An 18,263-nucleotide genomic window follows, 5' to 3' on the forward strand; every position below is an offset into this window, starting at 1 on the left:
GTTCCATCAGGAGAATTGGCTGGGGAGCTCTAATCCTAAGCGAAACCATCTTGATTACAAAGGAAGAAAGGACAGCACCGTATCGTTTAACTGCTGAACCTTCCAGTGAAACACAAAGCGGCATTAAAGTTCTCTGCCTGTAAGGCTGTGGTTTAAGCAGTTAATCTTATTTCAGCCGAATGGCATGTTCATTACAGCAAATAAGTAGGTAACGTGTGGGATTACTGAAGAGGAAAGGAATTAAACCAGTTATGGGCATCCTTGCCATGTTTTTCCACTGTCTGCTTTAGAAGTTGGTATTTTTCAAAAGTCTGGTCTAATACTATCACTTAGGATCTAGGGTGCTAGTGTTAGGGTAGCAGCCCATGGGCACGGGCACTGGCTCCAGCCTGGAGCCTGCGGGGTTTAACTGGAGGGTTCCTCAATGTAAGGGAGGGCATCTGGCTTTCCATCAGGTAGCTGTATTTTTACCCCCTACTGTGTACTCTTTATGGGCAGCCGAAGGACTTTCTTCAAGGTTGAAACATCCCTTTCCATGGGCCTGCTACAGAGACAACTTACAACCTAACACAGAGTAGCTCAGGAATATATCTTGACATCTGTCCTAGAGAAATAGTATTCTGGACTCCAAAATCATTCATCAAACTATTGGTATAAATGACAAAGAAGAAACCAAGGTGACAGTGCACACCTATAATCCCAGCACTCTGGGAGGAGGCTGAGGCAAGAGGATGAAACGCTCAGGCCCAACCTGGGCAACGCAGTGAGAATTCATTTCCTTTTTTTTTCTTTTTTCTTTTTGGTTTTTCTCCGGTACCGGGAACCGAACTCACGACCTTGCGCTTGCCAGGCAGGCGCTTTGCCGCTGAGCTAAATCCCCAGCCCCTGAGAATTCATTTCAAAGTAAAAATTGAGGGGCCGAGGATAGAGCTCAGTGGCACAAGCACCTGCCTAGCAAGCGCAAGGTCCTAAGTTTGACTCCCAGTACCAAAAAAAAAAAAAAAAAGAAAAATTGAAACAGCCTGGTTGATGTAGCTCAGGGTGAAGGGCCTCGATTCAATCCCCAGTTTACCAGCATGACAAAAATGGAAAAGTCAAGAACAGAAGAAAAACCATAAAAAAATATCATGGCACCATGAGAGGAGTGGAATTGGATGAGTCAGAATGTATTCAGCAGGACATGGTGGAAAATGCCTGAATCCCAGCACTCTGGGAGACTGAGGCAGGAGGATCAAAAGTTCAAACCCAGTCTGGGAAACTTAGTGATTTAGCAAGACTAGCAAACTTAGTGACTTAAAAAGGGCTGGCAATGTAGCTCAATGGTAAGGCCCTGGGTTCAAGCCCCAGTACTGGAATAAAACAACAACAAAAGAGAATGTACCTGCAACCCACCTTAAGTGCAACAAAAACTTTTACCAGTACCCATTTGACTGTCTGCTTTCAGAACTAAACTTAACGAAGTAATTAAGAAAATTTCCTCTGAGCACTCTGAGAGACTAAAATAGGAGGACTGCAAGTTCAGGGCCCACTCAGGCAACTTAGCTACTTAGAAAGGCTCTGTATCAAAATTTTTAAAAAGTACAATAAAAAGAACTGAAGATGTAGCTCAGTGTGAAGGCCACAGACTCAATCACTAGTACAAAAAAAAAACCATTTTGGAAAATTTGTATCCATTTGCACTATCACAGAAGTAATTATTCTCATTTCACCACCAGATACTACCATTTCTTCTAGTATCTGCCAACCATTCGATAGAATCTAGTTTCATTATGTAGCTGCGATTTTTTTTAAAAAAATTATGGTTCATTAATAGTTAATGGAATACCTATTCATATTTCCACTGGCTTTAATACTTCTCTTGTACCGACTTTTTTGTGAGATACTTATTTACCTCTAGTTAGTTTTATCCTTTAACTTTTACAAATTATCTTATTAATCTTAAGCACACTATAGATTAAGATGAATTACTTGTCATGTATGTTGCATATTACTTCTCCCAGCTGATTATTCATTTTGTGCCTTCAGGAGGCTCTTTATTTTTTAAAATGATGGAAATATTTTGTTTTTACATAGACAAATCTGAGATTTTATGATTTCTGCAGCAGAATTCTAGGGAAATGCCTATGATGAGAAATCACCTTCAGAGAGTAGGTAGCTTTCTAGGTGGTAGCTCAGGTGACAAAGGACAAGGTCAGAGTTGTGGGAATTGTATTTATCCTCAAGGCCCACAATCTTGTGGCTGTACAAAATCAGGGTTCCAACAAGGTGACACGTGATGGCTCTATAACTAAAGGATACCTCTATTATTCAAATTTATTAGTACCCTGAATTTCAAGAATAAACTTTAACTTGCTCAAGGTATACTATCTTTTAGCACACTCATGAGTTCACAGATACTGTATTTGTAATTTTTCTTTTGGTACCAGGAATCAAACTCAGGACCTTGCACTTGCCAGAAAGGTGCTTGTGCTGCTGAGCTAAATCCCCAGCCCTATATTTGTAATTTTTGCCTCTGTTTTTTTTTTTTTTTTTTTTAAAGAAAGGGTCTCACTATGTAGTTCATGCTGGCCTTGACTCACTACATAGCCCAGGCTGGCCTCAAACTCACAGCAATCCTCTGCCTCAGTCTCCCAAGTGCTGGGATTACAGGTGTGTGCCACCACACCCAACCTTGCCTCCCTATTTTTATGTGCGATTTATTGTTTGCTTTTTGTGTCATGTCCATCAAGTCTGGTTAGAAAAGGATACTGGCTTCAACTCCCTCTCTACCTCCCTCTTCCTATTTACACTTAATCTATTTACTATATTTGGATTTAAATCTACCATCTCACTGTCCTGTGTGTTCTATGTTATCATTTCCTTTTCTTGACTTTGTTATATAGATAATTCCCTCTTCATTTCACTTGGAAATTACACCCTCTTTCACTTTTAGTAGTTACCTTAACAATTTCAACATGAATCCTAATCTCCAGTGTTACATGGACTTCTTACTTTCTTCACAAATAGCACAACAGCCATAAAACATTTTGACTCCAAGAATCCTGTGACGGTTAATTTGGGGTGTCATTTGACTGGGCCACACTCATTCCATGGTACTGCTAACTGAGATACTGGGCTGGAGCCAAGGCTACGGCCTGAGTAGACGGAGGGAAAGCATTCCAGACAGCACCAAGTCACAGATCTTTAGCCCTTCCCATAATCTCACCTCCCCAACGTATCTCAGTAGACACACAATCTACTACCAGACAGTGAACCTAGGCAAACCGGCCCTCTCCCCTTTACCATCAGACTGCACCCTGGGATCCTCAGGTACATTTCAGGACTCTCTGAGTGGAGGGAGCAGGAATTCCATATGCAGATTCTTAATCTTCCAATGCCACAGGAGAAAAGCAATGAGACAGAACACGTGTATGCTGTGGGACAGGAGTGGGATTTTGACTGGTAAGGTCCCTGAGTTGTACACACTGTGGCTTCTTCCAAGATACAAAGAGGTTTCAAAAGAGCCAAGCTCAAGCTCTTTGTATCTCAGCTCCTATTGTATGCCTGGCAGCAGCACTTCAAATGGATGCAGAAAGTGATGTGCTAAGAGGACAGAATGAAAACAAAAGCTACTCTGGTTCCAAGGCTTTTCTATTTTGGCTTCTGTCTCTGAAGACACACAGTACAACGGCCAGAACAGCAGCTCTGGGGTTCTACGACCAGATGGTCTTGAAGGTTTCTTCTAGTTCAGAAAATACAGGTAGTTGGAACACAGTTCTTCCCATTTAAAACTGTTACACAGGTCACTACTAATAGTTTTGTTCTCAAAAGCCATTGCTACTGAGGTCTGGTCTTTGACAGAAAAATAACCCTAACTACAACATCCTTGCCAGAAAACATTTCATTTTATAAGGAATATTTTACAGTAATAAGTACAGTCAGTTCATCCATAAAGCATCGCAAAGTACTGGTCCCACAGAAGTAAGTAACATTTACCAACTAAACTCCAGTGTTATTCACTGATTTAGAGTTACACTTAACATAGCTGATGTAATTTTTATTTCTTGAACAACACAAGAGAAATAATCCAAAAGTACATTTTATTTGAATAAAATCTTAAAAGATGAACATTTAAACTCAATACTTGAAAAACTGAGGTGTGATGATACATCTGAAGTTTTCAAAAAGTATTTAAAAATTATACATCATTCTAATTTCCTTAAATTCTTTTAAAGTTTCAAAAATTTGGAGATATTCTTGTGCAACACAGGCACGATCTGTCTCAGAATTTAGAACTATGCAAATAACTTTTGCTATGACTACAAAATGAAATACTTATGAAATTTAGTACAGCACTTAATACTTATTTTTGAATTCTATTACTGCTTATGCAACCTCTAAAAAGCAATGACCTCACCAGAAAAATTGTAAAGACTGTCTCTTCCTTTTTAAAGTGCTTATTAGTTTTATATTCAAAAGCAACGGTTTTTACAAACATAATATTCAAAGGTGCTCAAGTCACTACTTTGAGACTGAAAACACGTCATTTTTCTAACTTTTCATGTGTAAACTGGTTTTATCTGCATTAATGAAGATTGCTTTCAATGACCCTCAGCCACATGCGTCAAATCAAGACAGCAGTTAGCACGAGCAGCAGGAACAGCGGCAGCAGAACCGCAGCACATTTTAAATGGATCCCAGCAGATCAGAGAAACTGTAACAGTTTTAGAAATGTCACATACTGAAGGGTGGGCCTTCTCTTTCACTCTGCATACACAGTAAACATAAAACAAAACCAAAAGCATTCTCTAGTTTCTCTAACATTTTATAGTCTATGAAAAGATTCAAATTCTCTTACTATTTAACCAAACTATACAAAGGAGCCATCATATTCTCAACATTTAAAACAAAGCCTATTTCTGCCAAGAAATCAAAAAGAAGTAAATGAAATACTCTAAAACCCTGAGAAATAAAATTGTGAACAATTCTGAAACAAAGCATTGTTTTAAAGGCTGAAACACGTATTCTAAAATAGAACTTGTTTTCTGACAGTGAAGATGTGACTTCATTTCAGCCACATGGACTTCATCTCATGTGTGGGACTGAGAAGAACTGAGCATCACCCTTACCTACCCCTGCGTGTGCGGATCACCGCCTGACTCCCAGCTCCGACGTGAACCATTCCACGGTCCGCTACTGAGCAGCCCCTCACGGCTCTATTTTCTGACCCTTGAACTTACTCATTCCTCTTTTCTCCCTTCTCCAAAAGTCTCCATGTATGCCAAGAGTAATTGCTCATTAAAAAAACCCATAATTTAAATACAGTTTGATAATATTACATTTGATTTAAAGTAATAATAAATTATAAATTGCCAAATAACTTAATGTAATTCACAATGTAAATCCCTGGTAGAAAAAGAATCCATCTTGCCCCTAATATAACAAAGCAGTCCAGTGAGTTCAAATTGCTTATGAAATAAAGGCAAAAATAAGATGTAAAACACTATTTACAAAATCAAGTAAGAAACCAGTTACCATAAATCTTTTTACAAAGATAAATGTAATGTGGCTTACCACTCCTAAAAATTGTGAAGGGTGCTTACAATTAGTGATTTCAAAAACATTAAGGAAACAAGACACTGAGTGATATATTATTGTATAAATGACATATTAAATATATCCATAACAGTAATACTGCAACGAGGAATGATTCAAATTAATTTTTGGATCTGCTACCTTTTAGCAAGTGTATTTCTTTTTCAAAGACTTTGCTATGACATTAATTTTTTTTGTACTGGGAATCAAACTCAGGACCTTGAGCTTACCAGGCAGGTTCTGTACCGCTGAGCCATCTCCCTGGCTCAGTTAGTGATTTCATATGTCTTTTTTTTTTTTTTGGTACTAGGAATGCAACTCAGGACCTTGTACTTGCCAGGCCACCGCTGTGCCACTGAGCTACATCCCCCGGCCCTTATAACATTAATTTTTAAATGTTAGTCTTCAAAAACTTTTCTACTTGAGGTACTTATGCTAATAAGGAGATAAAAGAAGTCTCAAGTAGTGATGGTATGTCTACAAAATAAAGGTTTTTCTTATATTTTTTGTTATTGTAACAAATACACTTTAAAATAGACAACTATGTTTTTTAAGGAATCGGATATTCCTTTAAAAAGGGGTGAAAAGAAAAAGAAAAGTTGAAAATTCTTATCGAAGAATAAATCCAATTCCTTGCATTTCTCAATCACTTGACTTGTCGGGTCGGTTTCTCTTGTCTCTCACCACGCTGTCTTCCACCTCTGTCCACGTGACAGGTCGAATCTCCACTTTATAGGTTTCAGTTTGAATTTTCTTGAATGTGTGCAAAACTGGTACTAGACTTCAGACGTTTGGCTAGATGAGACAGAAGTATTTTAAATTTAATTCTCTAACCCACAGTATTTATTACTCCTATAAAAACTACAATATTTGCCTGTTTGAATCTGAATAGATCCAATTTTTTTTCTTTTTTGAGACAAGGTCTTTCTTTGCAGTACAGGCTGGCCTTGAACTTACTATGTAGCCCCAGCTGGCCTAGAACTTGCAATTCTTCTGCCTCAGCCTCCCGAGTGCCTGGATTACAAGCGTGTATGTTGCCACCATGCTCAGCTTGAATAGATCTAATCTTGAAAGAAACAAAACCTAAGCTTTTTCCCTACTAACCTCGGAAAAATCACTTTGAAACTACATATGATGGTTTTATTATAAGCAGTACAAACAACACAAGCATCACATATCTTCTTAAATATCACAATCTTAAATATATATTGTCAGTGAAAGTAAATTACTTAGAAAATAAAAGTACTATGAAGTATAATTTTTAAAAAGTACATATTTAGTGCTAGGCCCTGTGTTAAATCCCTGGTACCAAAAAAAGGGAACGGGGGAGAAAAAGACAAAAAAATATATATTTAGAAGTCTAAGCTAGAATCTAATCCAAATTCTTCTTAGAAGAATTCAGAGAAAACTCCCTCAATCTGATCAAGGTATCTACAAAGATTCTACAGCCAGCACTATGGTTAATTATGAAAGCCTAAAGCATCCTCCCCTAAAACCTTGAACAAGACCAAGGTACTTGGTCTTATTCAACACCACACCACAATTTAGTGAGTGAAATATGGCAAGAGAAAAAAAATGAAAGGTATAGCTATGGAAAGAAAGAAAACTGCTTCTATTTTTAGTTGAAAAGAAATTCAGGGGCTGGGACATCAGCCTGGTGGCAGAGTGCACACTTCGCATGTGTGAGGCTCTGGGTTCAACACCAGCAACACACACACACACACACACACACACACACACACACACACACAAATAACTGACAGGAATGAGGTTTACATTACACACACATACATAAATATACTGGCCACTAATGAAACAGGGTACAATCAGTTTTGATTATGACGTTAGTGGCACTGAGTCATTATGGTTAATAGAAGTAGTCATGGGTGTTTGGCTTGGCAGTATATTTTGTAACAGGTCTTGTACTGGATAACTAGGAATCTCCTGACTTCAGAAGTTTGTAGCACTGGACTTACTTTAAGGTTATAATTAGGAAGATCTGCAGTGTGCCCGAGGTACCTGTATTAGTTTTAAACTCTGCAGATAATTCTGATACACAGCCAAAGATGAGAATGACTGCTTTAGTTTCTCCCAGGGTTTCCCTTGACCACCACTGTATATGCAAAAATGACCACATCACTTCTTAAACCAGTGTATTGCTTCAGCCTAAACTAAAGGGCAGACTTGACCTAAAATATGACCTAAACAGGAAGTCTACTTCTTAAACCTTCAGTGGATTTGGGAGCCAAACTAAATCAGTAGTTTGATATTTTTGGTTTTTCTATTTATTTAAAATTACTAGAAGTGATCTAGCTTCTAATTATCAAATTACTTAATAAACTGACCAGGTAGCAATACTCATAGGTACATACACCTAAAAATTCCTTAAGCCTCTGGTCTCTATCTAATTAACCTCTACATTTTTAAAAATTCCACCCCTGGGATCATATAATGGTGAATTCCAAAACCCTTAGAGTCTTATTGTGTGGCCCAACCATACTGTGTCTCTCCCTCTACTCAGGCATATGCTAGGCAAGCACTCCACCTCTGAGCTACATTACCAGGCCCCTCGCATTGCCTTAGATGTGTTTTATGAGCACTGCTTCTGTGAAACATTAGTATGTGTTATACAAAGTTCCTATTCTTTAGTTTTGAGACACACAACCTGAAGGTCTTTACTTTATATTCCTGTACATAAGAAACTCATGAAACAGATATAGTATGCAGTATTTCTTTATATTTGACCCATCATTTTTTCACACAGAATTTCACATGACTAGTATTTTGAAAAACACTAACATTAAATATAGCATAATGTTTCATTCAACAAAAATGGGCCAGTACTTTCTAGACGCTGGTGATATAAAAGTGAACAAGATAAAATTCTTGCTTTGATGGAGCTTAAATGACTCAAATTATTTAACTTAAGTTAGTGATTGAATGCCATTAAAGATACATAAGAATGAAGGAAAGGGTGTATTTTTAACTGAGAGAAGGCTAAAAGGTCTCTGAGAAAGCAACCTTCAAGAGAAGCCCTAGATGACCAGGGGCCAAGTTAAGGAAAGTGGGCAGGGCCTTGGACAGGCAGTGGAGTGCATGAACTTGGAGTCTGAGAGGAACAGGAAGAAAGCCAACTGCCTACAGTAGCACAAGCAATGCAGAGATGTGAGGAGTCAGATGGAGGCTGGGTCACATACAGCTGGGAGGGCAGATTGTGGAAGGAAGTCCGAACTGCCCCAGGTACAGCAGGAACACACAAAGGGTTCCAAGTGGGAGAGGGACATGGTAACATCTGTGTTTAAAAAAATTAATCTGCCCAGGCACAGTGGCACACATCTGTAATCTTAGAACTCAGGAGGCTGAGACAGAAGGATTGCAAGTTCAAGCCCAGCCTGGACAACTTAGTGGTTTAGCAAGATTCTATCTCAAAATTTATAAAAATTAAAATGGCTAGGCATATAGTTCAGCATGAAGGCCCTGGGTTCAATTCCTAGTACTGAGAAAAAAATTATGCCAGAAAAAAAAAAAAAATCAAATGGCATGTAAGCTATAATTCCATCTATCACCTGCACTGGAGGTGGCTCTACCATGACTCCTAAGAGCTGTCTACATCACCATCTGCTACTGCCATGCCAGGACAACATGCCCTGCCACTACCCTTCCGCTGTCACCAACCCTGTTCTAAGGGCAATCTAGAATTGATCTAATTCAGTTAATCACTTGAAAGACACTGTCTTTTGATATTTAGTTATCTATACTTACAAAATTCTCATACACCTCTTCCATTAATAAGTATGATTGTAAAATGTAAAACACAGAGCCATTTTAGGCTTATATACTTCGAGTTCTCTCTCTATATATATACTATATACACGTATTAAAATAGATCTAAATAGATAAGGCTGCTATCTAAACAAACGAATGACTAGAAGAGAACTTACGTAGAATGAGCTTGCGTTTCTTTTGCTCTGAGTGAAGAAAGCTACTAAGGTAGAAGACGACGGGGAGGAAGAGGATGAACACAGAGACCGCGATCACAGGCACGGTGTCGCTGCACGGGACCGAGCAGTTGAAAGTTCGACTCCAAAGTTTCCGAGTAATGTTCATCTGGGAACAACAGCAAATGGTATTGTTCTCTTCTGTATTTAACTTGACTTCAATTTCTTGTAATATTTTGTTAATGTCTAAACAGGCACTAGGAATTTAAACTAAATACTCAACCCTAAAAAATATACTGAAGGTTGAAGACAATTTTTTTTTGCCAGGGAAATATACTGATTTATAATTAGTCATTGTTTACATTTACATACTGAGCAGGGTGTAACAGAATGTCGACCACTCGGTAGCTTTCAAACAGAGAACTCATATGAGTAGGAGTGCAGCAGATTTTGCTTCCTTCCTTAAAGATTATTTATTACTTATTGAGAGCCTACTACAAACTGAATACTATTCTAGGCAACAGGAACAGAGCAGTAGAAACAAAAACCCATGGTACAGCCAACTGAAGTGCTTCTTACCATCCTCAATGTTACCAGTCCATACAGTTTCTGAGATGCTATGATAATTCACACTCATTATTCTCAGCTTTTAATCTTGATTTCTAATTCCCTACTCTGAGCCAATAATTTGTTTCCTCTAACCCTCAAGTCTCAGGCATCATATTGCCTAAAAAGGCATTACTGCCATCTAGTGGTACCCCATGTAAGGGCAGGCTACCATGGGGAAAAAAGCTTTTGGTTGATCATTTAATCAATATATATTTATTCAGAATTCACTGTATGTCAGACATTATCTTACTGAATGATGAACAAAAAAGATTAGGTCCTTGTCCTCATGTGGCTTATATTTTAGTGAGTGGTGATATGCTATAAATGAATAAACACTGTCAGATCATGATAGATATAAAGAAATAATGTGATAGGAAGTGACTGAACAATCACTTTTTGAAAAAATTATAGTAAAACCTAGAAACTTCTTTAACAAGTGTACAAGAAACTGAAATATAAACATGTAACAATGCCCACACCTTATGAAGTGCCTGATTAATTTTCATTCTAGTTTGCCAGACCAGAATATTCTAAAACCTTACTATTTTATAACTACTACAATTATTTCTGATTAAAGACAACATACGCAGATTCCAATGTACCTCTGAGAGAGATGATACTGAGGATACATTCAACAACGCTGCAAAACACGCATCTCACCAGAGGGAAAGTACTTACCGCATCTTCCACGTCGATGCACAAATGCGTTCCTGGCTCAGCCTTATTCTCAAGTTCATTCATTTTCTGCATTTCACTGTACAGACTACTTAGATTTTTGTATTTTTCACGGCAGCTTTTGCACACCTCTGAGTAGTTTTTTGGTGGTAGAAGACTGTGTGTGCTCCCCTAAAATGACAAAGACAGATGAAATACAAAGAATAAACGCTACACACATCTCTGTCATGTAAACTATGGACACTTGGTCTCCCAGGGCAAGTGAAAACATGGTGTGCTAAAGTGCTGAGCTGGGACGCTGGGCAAGACACCTGTACTGTGGCTGCTAAGGGCTAGAGGCCTGCTGTGTAAGGCACACGGCAGAATATCTGGCACTTTCTAAGGTGTCCTTAAATTTTGAAAATCACTATACCAGCCACTGTTAAATGAACACTAGCTTATGTGCCAAACCACCGGCACGAACATACCAAATTCCTTAAGTTAGCTCATCATTATCTATCTGCACTTCTCTACCCTACTTTCACTGAAAAAATAAAATATGTCCCTGCCAGTGATGACTTCATCACATTTACTTGACTGAGGCAGGACTTTTATAACGGGAGGAGAAAAGGGAACAAAAGTGTGGCCCCATGAAATTCTCTTCACAAGGCTCATAATGCAGGCCTTTCTAAGCCTGTAACACTGGACACAGTGGCACATTCCTGTAATCCCAGCACTTAGGAGGCCAAGGCATGAGGATCACTGTGAGAGCAAGGCCAGCCTGGGCTAAAAATGAGTTCAAGTCCAGCCTAAATGCCATAGACAAACCCTGTTTCAAAAAGACCCAAAAAAAAAAAAAAAAAATTACAGCTAACTGTGTATGACTCATGAACATTTTCTTTTCTCAAGTACTCAGGAGGCTGAGGCAGGAGAATCACTGTGAGTTCGAGGCCAGCCTGGGCTACATAGTAACTTCAACGGCAGCCTGAACTGTCTAGCAAGACCCTGTCTCAAAAATAAAAATAACATAACATAACATAAAATAAATAAAATAAAATAATCCAGACCTTTCTAGTCAACAAAAAGGGGCAAGTACAAAAAAGAAATAGCCTACAATATGGGTAGAGATAGCATATAAATTAGTAAGTTAGCAATCTCAATTTTTACACTTTTAGATTGACATCTGCCTTTTTAATAAAAAGCTTACAACTTTGGTTTCTATTACTTGCTTCTTTACCATATAACAAGGAGGAAACACAATAACTCCACAGAAGTGTACTGCCTAGCATGCAGCAGGTCCTGGGTTCAATCCCTAGCACAACAACAACAACAACAACAAATTTTAAAAAGTATTTAAATATAAGACTCCTGCTTTAACAAAAATCTGGATTTCACGTTTCAGAGTATTTCAATTAATTATGAGTATGGAATTCTACCTTGGTCTAGGAAAGAATCAGTAGATATTGTTTAATCTTGCAAACTGAAAGAGAACTACAGATTCAAATATATTTAAAACTTTTAAGATAAAAAGATGTTTAAATTGCCAGATGTGGTGGTACATGCTTATAATGCCAGCACTTGGGAGACTGAGGCAGGAAGATTGCTGTAAGTTCAAGGCTAGTCTGGGCTACAAAGTGAGTTCAAGGCCAGCCTGCACTAAATAGCAAGACCCTGTCTTGAAAAACCAAAAAAAAAAAAAAAAAAAAAAAAAAGCTTAAATATAGAACATGAAACCGTAGAAGTACTAAAACAAATTTTAAAGATAATCCCTATGTGGCAAAAGCCTTTTTCATGTGTCACAAATACCCACAGGCTATTTAAATAACATAAATCTAACAAAATTAAAATTTTCTTCATGACAAAAGAAAAATACAACAAAAAACAAACTAAGAAAAAATGTGCAACTAACATGACATGAAAACTAATTTGCTTCATATACATCTCTTAAAACACTAATCTTTGAAACCATAAATTTCCTACTAAGTTCCAATGCCAAAATTCAAAGATCAAAGATGGAGACAATAAAAATCTGTAGGGTAGAATTCCTTGGTCTGGTCTTGAACTCACTTTGTAGCCTAGGCTGGCCTCGAATTTGCAATGACCCTCCTGCCTCAGCCTCCCAGTGCTGGGATTACAGGTGTGCACCACCATGCCCAGTTTGTAAGGTAGAATTCTTGAAGGCTACCCTGATATCATAATTCAATACTCAAAGTTATTTACTAAACAGTGCCTTTTTTTTTTTTAAACAGTGCCTTTTTAAGTATATGAAACATATTTTTAAAATATTGAGGCAGAAAATAAGCTTCCCATAGACAGAATTATAATGCACTGCAAAATATTTTATTCCATAAACAAAGTCCAGGTATTTCACTGTATTTTAATTAAATAACTGCACGGCTCAGTTAATGTTCCCATGTCCATTATCTCATCAGATCCTCACTACACAATACCGAAGGAAGGCAGGGTAGATACTACTATCCCTACTTTATAAGGAAGGCAATTGTAGTCTTAATGATTTGTAGCTAGAAGAACTCAAAAGAAATACAGATCGAGGTCCTCTACATTGCAAGTATGCACAAATATCAACAATTCATGCTATAAAAATTTAGAATTACACATCATTCATTTGTATAAAACAGCATTTTCATTTCAAATATATTTAAAATACCTGAAGGTTACTCTCAAAGCAGGTCAAGGTTTGATTAAACAGGTTGAGGAAAGATACTGTAGTGTTTGACAATTCTTCACTGTTGTTTGTTAAACAATCTGTTTTTAAAAAAAAGTGCATACATATAAGCAACAATCATTTAGTTATTGTTATTTTGTATTACTTTGTGGTGTCAGGGATCAAACCTAAGGCCTTCTACATGCTAGCTCTATCTGCTGTGGTTTGACTCTCAAGCTATCACCTCTGCTTACCACTATAGTGATTCTTTACCCCAACAAACATGAAGTATTCCACATGAGAAAAATGTTCCAAGGACACTTAAAACATACCTTTTCCCAATTAAAAAAAAATTTTTTTTTCATGAAAATCTTAATTACATACCCACTTCCAAATAAAATTTAAAGTGACAGCCAGGCTTAAACAAAAAGATTAGAAGTTCAAGGCCAGCCTGGGCAATCTTAGCAAGACCCTATCTCAAAATAAAAGAAAAATTTTAAACGGCCAGAGGATGTAGCTCAGCGATGGAGCACTGACCTAGCATGCGTGAGGCCCTCAGTTTAATCCACAGCGCTGCAAACAAAATTTTAAATTGACTTTTAATGGTGAAAAAGGTCTTAAATCATGAACATCAGCTATCAAATGTTGCCTTAATAATGCTATTTAGTTATAAGACTGCTTATCCTATATTAATTTTACCTATGCCATTTTATCCTTGCTTGTATCAAATCTAGTAGTTCTGTGTGTCTCTTCCAACTTCAATAATGGGTCATTTTTTGTAGCTAACAAGGTAATTTAATTTGCTCTTTCTAATCTGTCGTGAGCTGAGAGTACAGAATTTTGCCTAAAATAGTAACAAGTGGGACTTCCAGTGAGGTATTGTTTTACATGTGTTTATAAATCTTACATAAGTGGTATTCTGCAACTTGCTGTTTCCGCTGAGCAGTCCCTCAAGTTCATTTATTCTTTTCATCATCTATGTTTGAATATACCACACTTTTTCATTTTTGATACCAGGAATCAAACTCAGGATCTTGCGCTTGCCAGACAGGTACTGTGCCACTGAGCTATGTCCCTGGCCCACTCCACTCTTTTCATTCATCCTCCCCTTGAAAGTGACCCTACTTTTCGCCTTCCCTTCGTCTTTTCCTCCCCCTGTGGACTCAGCCCGTTATCTCCAGTGCAGGCTGACTGCCTGGCTTCAGACTGTAGAACTGGTAGCCAGCCCTCGCCATCTCAGCTCCTCAACCCTTGTCCTCTTTTCTGTCCACACATCCACAGATTTCCACTGCTTTCTCTACTCTCCATTCTGGTTATAGGATACTACTAAAAAAAAATTCTAAAATGATAATGAAGGCACCTAATTCAAATGCATGTTTTTCTGATCTCAAGGTCATGAAACCATCTCACAGACGTCCTACTAATTGTCCCATAAGAATATTCTAGTTTGCAGCCCTACTTCTGTCCTTAATTTTAACAGATAGCTTTATATTACATCCACCTTACTCAGAAAGTCACAGTCATCTGATCTTTCTCAACAGGGAGTGGAGAGAAAGCATCGGATGCTGTTGCAATAACCCAGAAGAAAAGTGGCAATGCAAACAATCTGATGGCTAAGAGAAAATAAAGCTGATGCAGCAGTACACGCATGTAATTCCAGCATTGGGAGGCTGAGGCAGGAGGATTAGAAGTTCAAGACCAGCGTGGGCTACACAGCAAGCTCAAGGCCAATCCAAACTGATGAGACTTTGTCTCAAACAAAACAAAACAAAACAAGAACAAGAGAAAGAGAAGCTGACACTGAATGTGCAGACGGCAGGCCGTGACAATAAAGGCCTGTGTACTACAGGAAAGGACAATCACGGCAGTTACAGTAAGGAAGGCTGATACAGCTGAGCTCGTTATGTTCAAGAGCTATGCTTACACTTGGAACACACTGACTCGCTGAATTACTGCAATGATTCTGTGAGACAAGAAATACCATTACCTCCACTTAAAAAGAAAGAGTGGATATTCAGAGAAATTAAGACGGCTGCCCAAAGACATAAACTTGATAAACAAAATGCTGGATTGGGACTCAGACCGAATCTTGAGGCTGCACTTTCAAACGCTGCAAAATAAATAACACACTAGGGGCTGGGGATTTAGCTCAGCGGCAAAGCGCCTGCCTGGCAAGCGCAAGGTCATGAGTTCGGTTCCCGGTACTGGAGAAAAACCAAAAAATAAAAAAATAAAATAAATAACACACTCACATCTATATTTTAAGCCATTAAAGAGTTCAAGCCTCAGAGTCATCCACATCTTGGCTCCTCCCTCCAGCGCCCAGAGATATATTACACAACACAGGGTTCCGGCATTCCCCAACCAGTCAGAGTGGGCGCCGATACGAAACCTAACCTAGTGAACAGGGCAGCAGCAACTAACACTCTAAGACTCCTTTGCGCAAACTAGAAACATCACTCCCTCTGGGTAGAGGAACTACAAAAGGGCACTGCACCTCCAGAAGCCAGCAAGCACTTAGCCCCTTTGCATTTACCACCCCCACCCGCCCAGCTCACCGTGTGTGCCCAGTGTAGCAGGCCCTCCTCACGAACCTATTCCTGGACTGTTTCTCCTGGAACTCTCTACTCTACATTCTCTGCAGCTGAATCTTAAAGAACATCAGTCTCATTCAATTCCAGTGCTATCAAAACAAAACAAAACAGACTTACTGTCAGTCCCTCTTAACGCTAGCTTAACACCATCAGGAAGTAGCCTGGAATTCTCAGGGATGAGGCAGAGTAGGTATAAATAAAAAGAAACACAGTTGTTTGTAATTGTGGATAGGATACTAATATAAATGCAGAATATTAGTATATGAGGCTAACAAGGTTGAGAAGGTTTTCAGTTTTGGTAGTTGATGGTTTGTAGAGAAGCTGAGGGAGCTCAATTTCATCCATCCAGTTGTACAAGTGTGTCATAATGAGCCATGTCATAACTGACATACAGTGTAGGGGGAGAACAGTGTGTATCCCTGCATGGCCTGCAATAATATAAAGTACAATAATATGAGGGAGCAGGATGTTAAGTGAAATAAGCCAGGCACGCAAGCTTAAATATTGCATGGTCTCTCTTATATAACAAATTCGAAATATATATGCACATGCACACACACACATACACATACATACACATATACATCTATAAAAAGGGTGAGAGAGAGCGCAAAACAGAAGATGGGTAAATAGGAAGCAGAGAAAAGTTCAATAATTCCCCAAATTATCTATTCCATTGTTTCAAAAATATTTTAAAATATATGCTAATTTATTTCATTTATACTACTAGTTTCTCTTCGTTCATGGAAAGAAAGTTGTTTCTTCTTTGTGAGAGGCAGTCTTTTCTGTCTATGACTTGTACTCTGAACAACATTTGGGCCATCCCTTTAAGATCCTGATCCACCATGAATTAACTATTGTTATTCTCTAGTTATTTTATTACAAAATTTTATTTTTTCATAAAAGGAGAATTCTTTTTATATATTCTTTATTAATATTTTCTTGTATTACATTAGAATAAAAAATGGCAAATTCTTCTATGCAAGATATATAATTAAAATAAATTACAGCACTTATGAAAAAGTGATTTATAAAGATTCTCTGAAGAACAAAAGGATTCAATCTCTTCTGCTTTACTCATAGTCATTTACTTTTTGCTTAGAATAATTTGAACATTAAACTAAAAGGTAATGTAAACTGGTCATTTAGGTAAGAACGGCATTAAGAAAATACCATCAAAATGTTTTCAGTAATTGTTAGGGCAGTGGTATTAAAGGGCACAAAGGAGTCTGAGTATGTAATGGGTTAAAATGTCATTATTAAAAAGTCCTGACTTTCCCGATTCGAAATAAAATCCAGCAAGTTCCTCCTTCACCCTTTTGCAGAAACTGAGAGCAGAAGGTTAAAAATAACGAGGAGCTATGTATTTCAGAAATTAGTATCTTAACAAATCTTAGTAATAACAAAGCTTCCTATAAGCACTAAGTGAAGTGGTCATTATGAATTTTTCTCATCTCAGATAATCAATGCAGCCCCAGGAGGACAAATTAACACAGCTTCCGTCTCAGTGAGGGCTCCAGCTTCAGCCTAAGAGACATTTTTAAATGTGGCAAGGACCCAAGCCAGGACCCTACTAAATCACCCCAACAGGAATTATGTGCTTTTAAATACAGTATTTGTCATCTATTAGGAGTTTATATAAAGAACTTGGCTATTTTCAAAACTACTTTTATAGAGAACACATAATCACTAATTCCTGAAAAACAGGTCAAGTTTCAAAAAATATAGAATAAACTGGGCAATTTTGTAATTAAACTTAATAAGAAAACTAAGACATTTTAAATTATAAGATACACAATGACTCTAACAATAAATTTCCATCTAGATAAATTATTGGAACAAATTCTGGTTTACTGACCTACTTAACCAGTAAGTTTTACTGTTGATTTTTTAATCATCAAGACATACGTTACATGTACCAATTTAAAGTTAATCTTCCTTTGATGAATCAGAATGTACATCAGAATTACACAATAGTTCAACAGCATCCTTATGCTCATAAATGATTACCCAGGTCACCGTAGATATGAGTCACTCAAAAAAAAAGAATGAGTTTTCAGTACATAAGAACAAATATCTGAACTCATTAATTTGGGAGTATTTCTTATTACAATAGTACTTCATGTTATATATGGTTTACCAAAGATCTAAGACATTTTACAATAAAGCAGTCCATGGTCTCATCAAATCCAGTCACTCTGTGAATTATACAACTGTAGTATGCACAAG

The 18,263-nt window shown here is 37.7% G+C and overlaps 1 protein-coding gene across 1 annotated transcript in view; it reads right to left on the reverse strand.

The window, feature by feature from the left end:
• Nucleotides 1-3,862: 3,862 nt before the first annotated feature.
• Nucleotides 3,863-18,263, reverse strand: part of Ostm1 (osteopetrosis associated transmembrane protein 1) — a 36,585-nt gene continuing 22,184 nt past the window's right edge. Inside the window, exons 3-6 of the mRNA XM_005377842.2 lie at nt 13,444-13,541; nt 10,800-10,967; nt 9,516-9,681; nt 3,863-6,369 (exon numbers count right to left, since the gene is read on the reverse strand). Of these exons, the coding sequence (XP_005377899.1) occupies nt 6,314-6,369; nt 9,516-9,681; nt 10,800-10,967; nt 13,444-13,541 (488 nt within the window). The 3' untranslated portion in view covers nt 3,863-6,313. The remainder of the gene's footprint in view (nt 6,370-9,515; nt 9,682-10,799; nt 10,968-13,443; nt 13,542-18,263) is intronic.

This window comes from Chinchilla lanigera, unplaced genomic scaffold, assembly GCF_000276665.1.
Source record: "Chinchilla lanigera isolate Chin_1 unplaced genomic scaffold, ChiLan1.0 scaffold00010, whole genome shotgun sequence".
NCBI lineage: Eukaryota > Metazoa > Chordata > Mammalia > Rodentia > Chinchillidae > Chinchilla > Chinchilla lanigera.